This window comes from Anopheles darlingi, chromosome 2 (genome assembly GCF_943734745.1).
Source record: "Anopheles darlingi chromosome 2, idAnoDarlMG_H_01, whole genome shotgun sequence".
Classification (NCBI taxonomy): Eukaryota; Metazoa; Arthropoda; class Insecta; order Diptera; family Culicidae; genus Anopheles; species Anopheles darlingi.
Window position 1 is genome coordinate 70,232,623 of NC_064874.1, and position 13,434 is coordinate 70,246,056.

Below are 13,434 nucleotides of genomic sequence, written 5' to 3' on the forward strand. Positions count from 1 at the left end.
CGCGTTGTGCACCACAAAAGGACACACCAAACGGGGGCACGTGAGCGTGAATCGTTCCATAATTAACTCATTATGATGATGATGATGTTCCCACCCAGCCCAGATGTGTTGTTTGGTTAATTGAACATTAACTCGATTTCAGCTCGACGATGTGTTAAGAGTAAATTCGTGGTCAAACGGATTTATTCATTTGGGCATACACCAGGTCGAGGGCAGCAGATTGACTTTAAAATTCATTTTTATCAACAGATTACTGGACTCCATTTCATTGATGTGTGTGTTTGTGTGTGAGAGAGTGTGTTAATGATATGAAAGGCAATTGAAATATTCAGAAGCACACTTAAGGATGCGCAACAAGTACGCATCGTAAACCATGTTGGCAACCAACTGTTGCCTTTTTCGACGGAAATTAATACACCACAAATCCTCCCCTCGAGGGAAGGTTATGCTTGATCGATTGCCCTTCCTCCAAAATGTACGCAAAAAAGAGGTGGGATCTCGGAATCCCCAGGAGCGATGCCCAAAACGATCAGCACACAAAGGTGTTGACAGGCTCGCAACACACTTCGACAGCTCTCGACAAAAGCCGAAACCCCCCATTCGAACCGATGAAGCTGCGCGATGATTATTGCCATTAGCATGGGCGGCATAAAACGGTTTGTCGTCGGAGAACTGTACGAATGTAAATATTATACGAGCAATTGGCACCGTCAATTGCTTGTTTGCGGTAACGTACTGCTCATCAGGCGATCGGGCGGCAGCTGCCAGTACGGTGCATTCGGAAAGGATTGTCATCAGTTTTATCTTGGAAATGATGAACCTCAGGCAAACTGACGATATATCAAGGCACAAATGCAATTATACGCGATCACCTGACGAGCGTAGTATGTGGCATCAAATGAACTGACTGCTTGTCTCGAGTGCTTTGAGCTTTCCATAGCCACCAGCCAGTCAACCCAGCCAGTAGATGAATCATCATTTTGGCATGAACATGAAAGCTGTCGCAACCTCTCCCGCTAACCGAAACCGTTTTCTACTGCTGCGACACCACAATTTGAGGTGCAATTCGTGCAGGCTTGGACTTGGATTGGTCGCAACGATGACGCGCACTCGATGATTGCTTCGGTTTCGGGGCACCGAAACCTAACCGTTTGCCACAATGACACAGATTAACTCGTCGCTCGTCGGCGCTGAAGGTGGAAAGGCACAAAAAGGAGCGAAGGCAAGCGAGCGGAACGACCTTCAACCATTTGGTTTCAGCATGGTGGTCGTTGTGCTGTTTGGAGGTGCGTGCGCACTCGCAACCCCTTTGCACTTCGGAGCGGTAAACCATGCGTGCTCAGTGATGGTGTCATTGCGGCATTGTCGTGGTTTTTTTTTTCTTCTAATGATGATGATGAACCTACCAGGGTAGGTGAAAAATTTATTAGAAAAAGTCACCCGAATGAGGGTCTCAGGGTTGAAATTCCCTGAGGGGGAATTTCGGCAGAAAGGGCTATAAGGAGTCAAAGCAAACGGTAGAACGATCATCTGCGATCTTAATTTTTTTGTAACTTTCTACAAGCAGCAGCATTTAGTGTTAGATTTACGCAAAGGGTCTCCGTTTTGATAAACTCCGTACCATGTTAATAGAAAACAATCGCCATCAAGGAGCAAACATGATTTGAGTTTCAACGAACGCTCGCGTCGTTCGATCACGGTGTTGACATTGCACATAAAGCAGGTGACCTGTTCGCCACTGACGCGGTCAGTAGCCACTCGATCGAAGTGTTTACTAGGTGGCTCGCACGCGAGAGATCGGCCACTTAGTGCGCTACCTCCGTATGCTACCACCATCGTCATCGTCAAGAGCCTAATGGCGCGGTTCCCTTCACCAACACTACCATCAGCGACCTCTCGAGAGGGTCGTCGTCGTCGTCGTCGAAGGGCAAACACTAGATCGCTGCTATAGGTATGCTGTTCAATGCCAGCAGCGTTAGACTGATTCAATCAACAGCACTGGCACTAGTTGTTGTTTTGAAAAAAAATCAGTTTTTAAACATTTGTTGCCCGTTAATTACTCTCCAGTTGGTAATAGTATATGACATAGATCACTGGACCAGCGGTCTTTCATTTGATCATAAAACTAGTGAAATCTCTTCTATATTCGCTTCAATATTCGCGTGCATTTAATGAAGCCAAATGAGCTGCAAGCGAACCGCATGTAAAACGGCAAAAGCAAGATTTTATGCAAATCTTTAATGAAAACTATCGCGAAAAAAACCACATCCCTTTTCGGGTTAATCGACTAATCCAACGAATTATTACTGCCGTGCTGCTGCACTGGCTGCGAGCGTCGTCGAAAAATTTGCAAATTATCCACAAATCAACTTCTCCCGAACCTCACCAAATGGGCGGACCAAGAGGCCGAAATATTCAAAACCGCTGCCAGGGAGAAACCCTGGCCTCTTCTCCTAGAAGATGGTTGAAAATTTGCACGACCAAAAAACCTGCCCGGTCAGCAGGTTTTTGCTCTCTTTCTCTATCTCTCTCTCTCTCTCTGTTCGTAGCTTTAATTTTCACCTTCGGCCTACGGGGGTTTTGCTAGATTCGATTAGATTTGACCAGCGTGACCGTTGCGATGGGCATGTGGTATCCAGAAAGTGTGCCAATTTTTGCGGCACTTTTTTTTTGCAAACTCCGCATCCCGTTCGTTGTCCATCCCCCCCTTTTTCTGGCGGTTCCATTCCCGAAAAGGTATCGAGGAGATGCAGACGGCGTTCCGGGTTCCCGTTTGCACCCCCCACACCGTTCGCTAATCACTCAACGAGAGCGTAAACCCAAAATCGCTACGCTAAAAAGAGAATGAAAGCTCTGCTTCTGCTAGTCGCACCGCCGGCAGCTGCGTGAAAGTTGGCGAAATTATGGACCACAGAGCGTCGGAAAGGAGGATGGAGAGGGCACCAGGGGAAGCCAAAAGGCTGCTCCAGGGTACGTTGGTCCGTGGGTGCCGCCGTTCTTCCTATTTCTTTCAAACAATTCGCTTGCTGTCGTCCAACCTTCGCCCGTACCCTGGAGAGGAGTGCGGCCGATGCCGTTTTGTTGCAGAAACTTGCCAAACGAGGGTCCCAATTCGGAGTCGACTAATTTATCTACGGCTGACACCGGAACCCCCAAGATCCAAACAATTTTCGAGGGAGGGGGGGGGGGGGGAAGTGGCACTCGGCAACTGCGGCTTCGAAAAATTCGCCCGAAGCGACCGATCCTTCGGCGAAAGTGCACACCGACACGCTTGCAGCATGGGTATCATGCTGGGAAAGGAGAGAGCAAAAAACGGCCGCCAGCATTATACCAACTCCATCAAACGACTGGAAAGTTTGTAGACTTCTGAGCGATAAAGGGAAAGAGAAATGTAACAAAGTTAGGGAATTAGAGAAGTAAAAAACCGTGTAGAGTCTTCCTTTTACAGGTGAAAAAAAGGATTAGACGGATTTGGATTACTTTTTTTATAATTTCAGAATGAAAAGGAGTACCTTGCAGGTTTAGTATGATTGGCGAATTTAGTAAAGGCAATTACCAACATAGATAACATTTAACATCACCCGTGTCCACCAATTAATACTCATTGAAAGCATATAACCTTCGTTGAAATGTGACTTTTAAAGTATGATCCCGAAAGATGGAAGGATAACATTCTTTCGTTTAACATATTGTTAAACTGGTTTAAATTGTTTTCAAAAACAGTCTATAATTTTCATAGAAGTTTCATAAGTTGGATTTGTTATTTCCATTCAATTACTGTTTCGTTTGTTACTTTACAAAAAAACTCTTCGCGTCACTATTCACAAACAATCAATGCACATAACCCTCATAGCCTGTCATTGATTCCGACGGTTTCCCTTCGCTTTGCAATTTAAACGCCAAACTAACAACATCACTATCGCTCGATCGGAAACGTGGCTCGATGATACTCAGGCAGGAACGGAAATGAGTGGCCCCGACTTAAAAACTGCAACTAATCGCTCCAACCATTGTCGGACGATCGGTCCCAGCGGACATGCAACGGCTGATCGATGATCTTAAAGCGAAGGCTACGGATCAGCTACTTGTTTACCGACTAATGGTTTGCTTCGCATCAACCGCTCGATGGCTCAATTGAAGCAGTAGAGAGAACTGTAATCGATGAGCACGAAATCGAATCACAGCAAATCTTGGAGCGGTCCAGTGGTGCTTGTAACAGCACCGGGAGTCTTCCAAACCAGTATACCTGCAGTTTGTAGTTTTGTGATCATCAAAGCAACCTTTCTCTAACCACCTCTCCACATTTATGGCAGGAAATGCGCATTAATTGTGAAACATTCGACATTGCTAGGGAAAAAACACGAATAAGCTAGCGCAAAGAAATAACAAACACGTGGAGGCATCTTCGTGCCATCCGAAAATCATTCACAGCATGTACAAACTTTGAACGATCTAGGAAACAAACAGAGCATTAAAACGGTTCTCGTTGCGCCATCCTGTTATCAATTCGGTTTTTTTACGAACTTTTCATATCATTCAATGATTACTGCATCTATTTCACAATTCCCACATAACGCAACGTGGTGCAATGTTCTGTAATCGTCGAACATGGGGTAAATCATACTTTCTTAGACATTTTTTTGAAAATAAAAAACAGACAAACAAAACGTTGCGAACAGAAGATTGATGATTGTGGCGTTCCCAGGCAACGAATATTCTTTAAAGAGTAATAAATCCATTTACTGCCGTGACATCCAACCATCCAGCACGCGTCGTTCGCTTATCGCACCATCACCACCAGCCGGCTGGTACTCTGTCTTTCATGCTCACTCATGCTGTGTGCTTGCGGGATTTAAACAGATTTACACAGCGACCGCAGCATGTAGGAGCAGCAGTTAATCAGTCACCTTGTGCGCAATTAATGTCAACTTCGAACCCAAAGGTTAATCAGTTGAAGCGATTTAGATAAGAATTAGATGAATGAAATGTTGCTGCCAAACAGCCAGCCAAAGTGAAATATACAATGTTACGCCAGCCAAGCAGATGCGGTATTTCACAATCAATGAAACCTCGCTCATCGTATTCCTCTGTTCATTGCCCCCGAAGACTAAACTTGGTTGACGAATTTGCTGATAACAGATGTCTACCATATGCCTACGATGACAACTTTTGCAGCTTCGCGTCGCGCATCGCTTTCATGCGGTCGTTGCCACGTTTGAATCGTCCCGTCCCAAATCATAATTGTGAACCCTCTAGGGATCGAAGAATTCGGACCAAAAGAATGATTCGGACCAGTCACCGGATGTCCCGGTCTGGCTTTGATGGGCCAATGCCACGCATCGCAGTCGAAGATCAAACCGCTTGCTCCGGTTCCTTGAGAGGCAAGAGGTTTGGCTAGCAAGGACAGGTCGGTTGAAAAAAAACCGGAGTTTTGGGAAAAGAAACTTCTTTGACCCGACGGTTCCGACGCGTTAGCATTATCGGAAGTAATAGTCGGTGTCATAAATCATTTGGTAGACGGTCGCCCGGCTTGATAACCCAGGGCCGTCACTGCACACGCGCATCACAAGCATTAGGAACGAAGTGGGTTAAGTGATGCCGGAGCATGGCAGCTCCTTTGACCGCCAGTTAGACGATCCGCCAGAGAACTGCTCATAAAGTGTCTGGAAATCTAGCAACCTCTTCCAGATAAGATACCACCAGATGATCTTTGAATGCAACCAATGAAATGGTTGATCTAGTTGTTCACAACCGAATTTGGGTTTAAATGGAAATGAAATATTTGGTTTCTTTATCACTCGCATTATTTTGGGAAAAGTGATCCAAAAAATGATGTAACTTTGGACCTTTTTTGCTATTTCTACGCAAACAAATTAGTTAAGAAACTATTGAAGAAGTTTATGAGCTACGTGGCATGCTGGATTTGTTGAGAAAGAAAAATAAAATTGTGTAAGCATTGGGAAGTATGGAACATGATAACCACAAGTGTCTGATCACTTGACAGGATTGATAAGCCATCGCAACGCTACTCTGTGGTGCAGTGGCATGACCTATATCGGCCAGACCATTTCAACCACCGGCCTAGTAACTAGAAGACAGTTATCGAACGTAACACAAACCACTCGGTCATCAACCCGTATGATCGGACATACGAGACCGGGTCAGGTTACATTTCAAACAAGTAACATAGATCTTTGAAAAAAAAACTTGCGCCAGGCAAAACCATCAAAATCTTGCGAACATTCGCACGTTTCTGTTTGATGATTTGTGGTAAAGATGCAAAACAAGGGCGAAAACAAACACCATTTTGCTAACGCCCCAGCACCATTTCTGATCCTACAAACGCACTTGTTACATGTTGTGCGTGAATAAAAAAAAACAGCTTGCCGATCATATTTATACAAAAAACGGTAGCAAAAAACGTTCGCTTTCAAACAATCGATACCGGGCAGATAAGATAACCAAAACGGGCTGCCCTGGTAGATCGAATTGCAAAGGCAACCCTACCCCCTTTTTTTGGTCATTCATTTTTCACCTGCTGCTCAACAATTACCTCGTTACGCACGTGCTTATTCCACCATTTTTCGTCTTTGGCCAGCAAAAAAACCTTCCTCCTCCTTAAACTTTATAAATAGAGCCCCGCGGGGGCCACAGCAACATGTGACACTGAAGAAGGTATTGAGCGTCGTAAAAAGATGCCACCGTGGCTAAAATCGAAACACACCTTCTGGAAGTTTGGTTAATAGGCCCAATTCCAGGTCAAACGATTCGATAAGGCACCCTTTGCCGATAATCAGTTTCGTGGAGGCATTCGGGATGCCGACGGACACAGACACACGCACGCACGCACGCACGCACGCACGCACTAAAAAGCAACAAAAATGCAAACCAAAGACAGGGAAATAATGCGTGACGAAGAAAATCAGTAAAACAAAACTGTATTCAAAAGAAAATAAGCCGAAAATCGAACCATGCACGACCCTGAACAGCTTATGCTGCAGACAAAGTGCTGACTTTACAAACCGGATATGCGAACTTTAGGACGTCGAGGGGCCAAATTGAAGGTGGCCCGTTTGATTGTTTTATTTTAGTAAATCGTATGTAATTCTATTCTATCTGAAACATAAAACAAACCCAGTAGCAACGGTTACATAAACGAACATTGGAGTTCAAGGTAGGACATCGATATGCTCAGCGGGTTTTAAAAAAAGTTTACCGTTTTTAAGAAGCATGTTTTCATTTAAAAATACGTTCAGTAGCTCTATCCGCGAGAATAAACGAATAAACGAATAAATTAGTGAACAGGTTTGTGAATTCATTTTTAACTACAAAAATATCTTTTGAATTTCATCAATTTACTGAATGGAAACCTAACGACCTCGATAAAGAAGTGCAAACCCACACACATCAGCTCCATTGTGCCCATAAGATGAACCGTTGGCTGTTTAGTTCTATTGTGAAGCACATGAGTATTCAAAACTCTTTCAAATCGAAAACTACAGCTGAAGTCACAAATTACACCAAGAATAACATCGCGACGAATTGTTCGAGGCTCGATCACGCCGGGGAGTGGTAATGAGACCTCTAAGAACATGCAGAAAAAAAACCTCACCAGGACGACCATCGAGTTTCTAATGCACACCACTGCATCGGTCTGCATGCACCTTCCACTGTTGTTAGAAACGCCACGAGAGGAAATCGATTCGCGCGCCAAGGTTAGACATCCCACCGTGACGGTGGTTGCACCACCACCCTTGGACACCACGCATGTTGTCCCCGGCTGGCTCTTGGCTCGAGTGAATGGCTCAATGGCACGAGGTAGCCATGCGTCATGGTGACTAATGCATCCAGACAAACTTTTTTTTCGTTTTGCTATTTTCTGCGTGGATCATCTTCTCTACACCGTCACCGAATATTGTTGGTGCCGGTTAATGGAGGAGAAGCGTTTTTCGCAACAATTTAACCACCTCTGTAGGGGAACCACGCGCACCTATTGGAAAACTAGCTGAAAAGGGAGAAGATGGCTTATTTATGCAACGGCAATGAAATTTAAAAAAAAACCACACGTCAAGTGGTGGAAGTGTGCAAAATGGTTTAAAGGCAAGCCTCTAACAGGGATCTTGAAGCGGCTGCAGCTCCATTCACAAAGTGGTTGCCGAGAGCTACTAGCTGCGAGAAGAAAGATGCACTTCACAACACCCGCCAGGAGAAGATTGCGCCAGACAGCCAGACATGAGACGATGGCGACTAAGACGTCGGTGGCGGTGGTTGACTTCCCCTTCCGCTAGCACAAATAGTAACACAGACGGAGCACATCCCACGGCCCAAAAACCCCACGGTCTGCGACCCACGGAAGAACAGAAGCAACCAGCCGAGCCGAGCAAAGCAGTGGCTATGCGGGGGCATTAGAAAAACGAAAAAGTGCGCGAAAGAACGGGCGTCTGTTCAGCTCATGTGCTCAGTTCCGCTTTGCCACTTTGGTTAGAAACCAGAATCCACGGCCACCAGCTAAGAAAAGCAGCGAGAGAACCAGCTGTGCACTGTTTGTTCAAGTTGTGGCCGCAACCGTTTTGCTTCAATATTCTTCTTTTTAATACATACTAAATTTAATATGTACTACATTTTTTTGCATTACATAGACTAACTGCACTGGCCGTGGAATTTGTGTTAAAAATGGGAAATTGTTGGTGATCGAAAGGAACATTCGGTATTGAAATGTTTTGAATATTTTTAACTCATAAACTAAGTTTATCTGCAACAACCAGTCGACTGTACTACATATAGTTCATTTAAAAGGGAATAGGATGGATCCAAATAACCGAAAAGAAATGCACAGGTAGTTTTTGTTTCCTTAAAAAAACGAATGCTTCCTCTCCGATCACCATTTACGGTGGCAGTAATACGCATGCACACGCACTCACTCACTAGCTCACTCACTTACCATGCAAATTGATGGTGCAGGTCGTGTTGTTGCCCCGATCGAGGACCACCACGCTCGTGGCGGCCATGATCGATTTGTTGTACTGGAATTTTTCCTTTTTCTTTCGCTTCCCCTGATCACACATAGGCACTGCTGTTTGGGGTGTTGGCGGAGACGGGGAGGTACCACCACGTGGGACGGCTTGATGAAAACTCAATGCCGGGAAAACCGGGCAACCGAACACCGAACACCGGAGCTCCTGCGCCGCTCCTCTGCGGACCACACACACACACACCAGCGCACCGTTCAACCGCGAAATGCTTTTTCACTCCAACGGCTATTCAACTTCTTCTGCTCTGACCGAGGGAGGGAAGGGAAAAGGGATGGTGCACACGCCCCAGCTGGATGGTCCCTGGCTGTTGTCTGCACTTTCACTTAGTTAAAATCGATCTTCCTGTTTCTGAATTCTTTTATCAAACGATTTTACTTCACTCCGTATTCACCATTCATTTTTCATGCTTCCCGGTCGTAACACTGCGATCTGAAATGAAGAAGTGCATTAAACAATGGTTCGTCGTTTAAAGTAGTAACATTTGTTTTTAAAAAATGTTTAAACTATCGTTACATCACGTCAATTCCCTAACGGGTATTCTAATTCTATCAGTAAACGTTGCCTCACTTAAAACAAAAACGAAATCCACTGTAAATGGACATCGTAGCATAGAAAGGATGGGAAGCGAATGTTGTACAAAAAAAACAGAATCCTTTTATTCTCCGCTTCCGGCACTCTGGCACTCCATGAGCTATCCCTATTCTCCGCTTGATCCCCCACTTCATTCCCACTGCGGGAGCTGAGATCGCGCTTAATCAGAAAATCCCTTGAAACGCGAACACCCCGCCGCGACCGGCCCCTCTCGACTCCGGTGAAGGGTATTGAAATTAAAAAGTTGAACATCTATCAAAAAGAATTAAAACTCGCGGCGAAAAAAAAACTAACCAAAAAAATGGAAAAACGCAGACACTCAAGACCGGCCCAAAAGGGAACCCGAGATGTTGAAATTGAAAAAAAAATCCGAACCGGAAAGAACTTTCGATCGATCGGCACTGTTTGTCCCTCTCGTTCGTGGTTCGTAGATAATTTACACAGTTTCCTCGGAGAAAGGAAAATGGAGTTTTCATCCTCGTCATCCTTTCGCTATTCACATCGATTGCAACATCCTTAAATCGTTCGCCGGGCGTCCCTTCGTTCGTTGGCGTTTCCATGGGAGCCGAAGTGGGGAGAGGCGAACACGTCGATTAATCGGTTTCAACTTGGTGCTTCATTTCCTGTCAACTTTTGGTTTGTTTATTTATTCCCTACTGTGGCCGCGAAGCGAACTAGGAGCGAAGCAAAGGATGCAGTTACAGCATAGAAATCCTTTCCATCGAGCACCTCCTAGACTACCGCCGATTCGCCGGTGGCCATAGATCACAAACTCCCTGTCCGTAACTGAACCTACCGAGCGGCCAGTGGCCGGTAAAAGCGACCAGTGGCACTTCTGATGCGCGGCAATTCACTTTGAACGAGAAGCACGGTGAAGGACGGAGCACGAGGTGGGAAGTTGCGCTGCTAGACGCGCCACATGCACTACCGGAAGCCAACCGGAGCGGTTGGCGAGCGATACGTCTGCACCGGAACACGACACCGTACGAAATGAGACGGCCACGAGCACGAGCACGAAACAACCCATGCCCGCCATGCCCGCTCGTTCATGGACGCGAAAGTATGTAAGCGAAGCGGGTTAAGTTGCAGCCAGAAAAAACGTGTTCCAACTCATCCCCCACCACCGTTCGCTCTGGCATCTACTGCAAGACACGCCAGCTTACGCACACTCACACACACACACACAGACCGACAGCGGCTCATCCAGCCAGCCAGCATCTGTTAGGGGAAATAATCGGACAAAAAACGGAATCTCCTATCGTATCTCTGGCCCCGCTAAAAAAAAGCCACAGTCACTCCGGTACTGGGGAGTACGAAAACAAATTCCCCGCCATCAGGGGGACCTTGCAGTGGTATGTGTGCTGGCCGATAAAAGCTTCCTTTATTTACGAATACGGTGTGAAAAAACAGAGCTCGATAAGAAGCTTTCAGGATGCAATTCGGAACGGTAAAGGGAGCACCAGCGTGGTGTTGGGTCCGCGCTCAGCGTGAACCCCACAAAGCAAAGGGAAACGGAAAATGAACACTTCATGTTTAAGCTGAGCGATTCAAAACTGCGGCGTTAGTGAGAGCTTTTAACTTCTACGTAGTTTCGTTAAATCGTGAGCATTCTCTTTTCTGCTACTGTAATGCAACATAATTCTGCAAGATAAAGGAGCCTTCTGCTTTGATAAAACTTCTGATCTTTCTTGATAAATAATTTTATCTTCAAACATATGCCCATTTAAAGGACCAATATAAAATGGTCGTCTTTTGGCACTTCTTTTAGCACACAAGCGTTAGCACTTCTTCCATTTTACAGGAAAAAAAATTACAACTCTTTCTTGGTGACGGTCTTAAGACCCGTTTAGATCGCTGCTAATGTCCATCAATTTATCGAACCATATCAAGGTTCTCCTCGTTTTGAGGACCAGGAAAAAATATACACCGTTGTTGCACATCGAAGGTGAAATATCTCAAACACCATATGGATTTTCATATAAAAATCCCGAATAATTAATTAAAGAATGTGGAGGCGCATGGTTGTGGGGAAAAAGCACGCTAGGAATTTCCACAAAATCAAACGTTTGGCAATATTCCCTGCTTATAACTTATGCGATATTATGCGATGCTAAGATACTGCGAAAAACACCGCATCTTCCATCGTAAGAACCAGTTACTAAGTGAACGCATCGGGCAGAAAGTAAGTGAACCCTTTAACCATTTTCCATTCATAAACAACATTGTGATATTCGACGACTGACGAGGGTAAGTGGAAAATAAAAGTACAACATTCTATTTAAGTTTTGCATTAAACAATACCCAGCGCATTTTATTCGACACTCGACGGTATACTGTAACGACTGAAATCGTCGTTCGTTGTATAGTTTACTACGGGGTTTGCGGCGTAATGTTGCATGAGCTGTTATCCAGTGGAATACGCGATCTCCGTGCGAACCAATCGCAATCGCGGCTGGGCTCTAGATCCACCAGCTAGGCTACTCTAGACGATGGACCACGCGGCACCGAGTCTTTACTAAGAGTTCCTTATCGCGTCTGTTATATTTGTCGACAAAATAGTAATAAATAAACCTTAACCGTGTACCATACTCTTAATGCACAAACATTCTCACTCATTCACACGCACTAAACCTAGGAAGGAGAGTAATGAACGAGAAAACATAACATTCCAATTGCTTGTTGGCGTAAAGAAATACTATAGAAAAGAAAGAATGTAGATGACTTCCTAGTTCACCAGCGCACTATTTGTTTGTTACTTTTCGCTCCCATAAATAGACCCTCGAAAGCATGTACGATGCGTAAGCTGCACGACATTAATGATTCTTCTCTGATAGAGCTGTTGGCTCCTATGCCTATTGCTACCCCTTCCCTATTTTTCACCGAATTTATACGCATTCCTTATACTGCCGAAACGGTTATTAATGTTATAAATTTTGATTAAACCAAAAAAGAAAAAAACAACACCTCGTCATCCTTCCAATATCTAAAACTCACAAATGGCATTCGAAAAGCATTCACCTACTTGCGGAGCTTGCATGTGATTTAAAACATACTTCGGTAGTTTTATCCTTTGCCCTGACAAGCGAGTTAACATATGCCTCCGTCCTGTACGCCTGATTTTCACCTTGTTTCCACGCAAAAAGGATCGAGGGCAAGTAACTTAAGCCACATCGCCGTTTTTTTTTAATTTAGAATCGATTTCGTATATAATTTTGTGTTTTGCAATGTTTGCCTAAACTATAACCGTGAATTTATGTACCATACAGTAAAATTGAAACCTTCCGTAAGCGAAACCGAAAACGATCGTATAATTTTGACTTTAAGCTCTACGCTGAAATATCATCTTAACTTTACACACCAAAAACCTTTCCTCTTATTTTGTTTCTAATGTTTATTACGATCTGTACTTGTAAAATTTGTCCTTCAATTTGAGAAAGCGATCTTCCGAAAGCAACTTGGCAGTAGTAGTAGTAGTAGTAGTAGTAGTAGTGGTGGTGGTGGTAGTAGTTTCAATAGTTTCAAAATGGCTATATCGTCAGTAACAGTAACGACAGTAATGGTCGAACATTGTTAGCAATCGGGAATCGATTAGAATACTACTTCGATCGTGAAGCCTACCAGTATTTTTCATATTGCCCATTACAATGGTTAAAACTGAATACAATAGAGGAACAGTGAAACGGAATATAAAGCAGAAATGAAACAGTAAATGTGGTGAAGATGAACGGATCCATAGGTCGTAGGGTGCAGTGTACTACAAACATATACAATTACTTCAATTTAATAACATGAAATCAGTCTTGTAAGTTTC

At 44.5% G+C, this 13,434-nt stretch overlaps 2 protein-coding genes across 2 annotated transcripts in view; both read right to left on the minus strand.

The window, feature by feature from the left end:
• Window positions 1-10,635, minus strand: part of LOC125952393 (uncharacterized) — a 34,804-nt gene extending 24,169 nt beyond the window's left edge. The window contains exons 1-2 of the mRNA XM_049681846.1: window positions 10,420-10,635; window positions 8,942-9,461 (exon numbers count right to left, since the gene is read on the minus strand). Of these exons, the coding sequence (XP_049537803.1) occupies window positions 8,942-9,065 (124 nt within the window). The 5' untranslated portion in view covers window positions 9,066-9,461; window positions 10,420-10,635. The remainder of the gene's footprint in view (window positions 1-8,941; window positions 9,462-10,419) is intronic.
• Window positions 10,636-11,882: 1,247 nt separating this feature from the next.
• Window positions 11,883-13,434, minus strand: part of LOC125952302 (protein naked cuticle homolog) — a 62,938-nt gene continuing 61,386 nt past the window's right edge. Inside the window, exon 7 of the mRNA XM_049681714.1 lies at window positions 11,883-13,434. This exon is cut by the window's right edge and continues 1,783 nt beyond it. The gene's annotated coding sequence lies outside the window, so the exon portion shown is untranslated.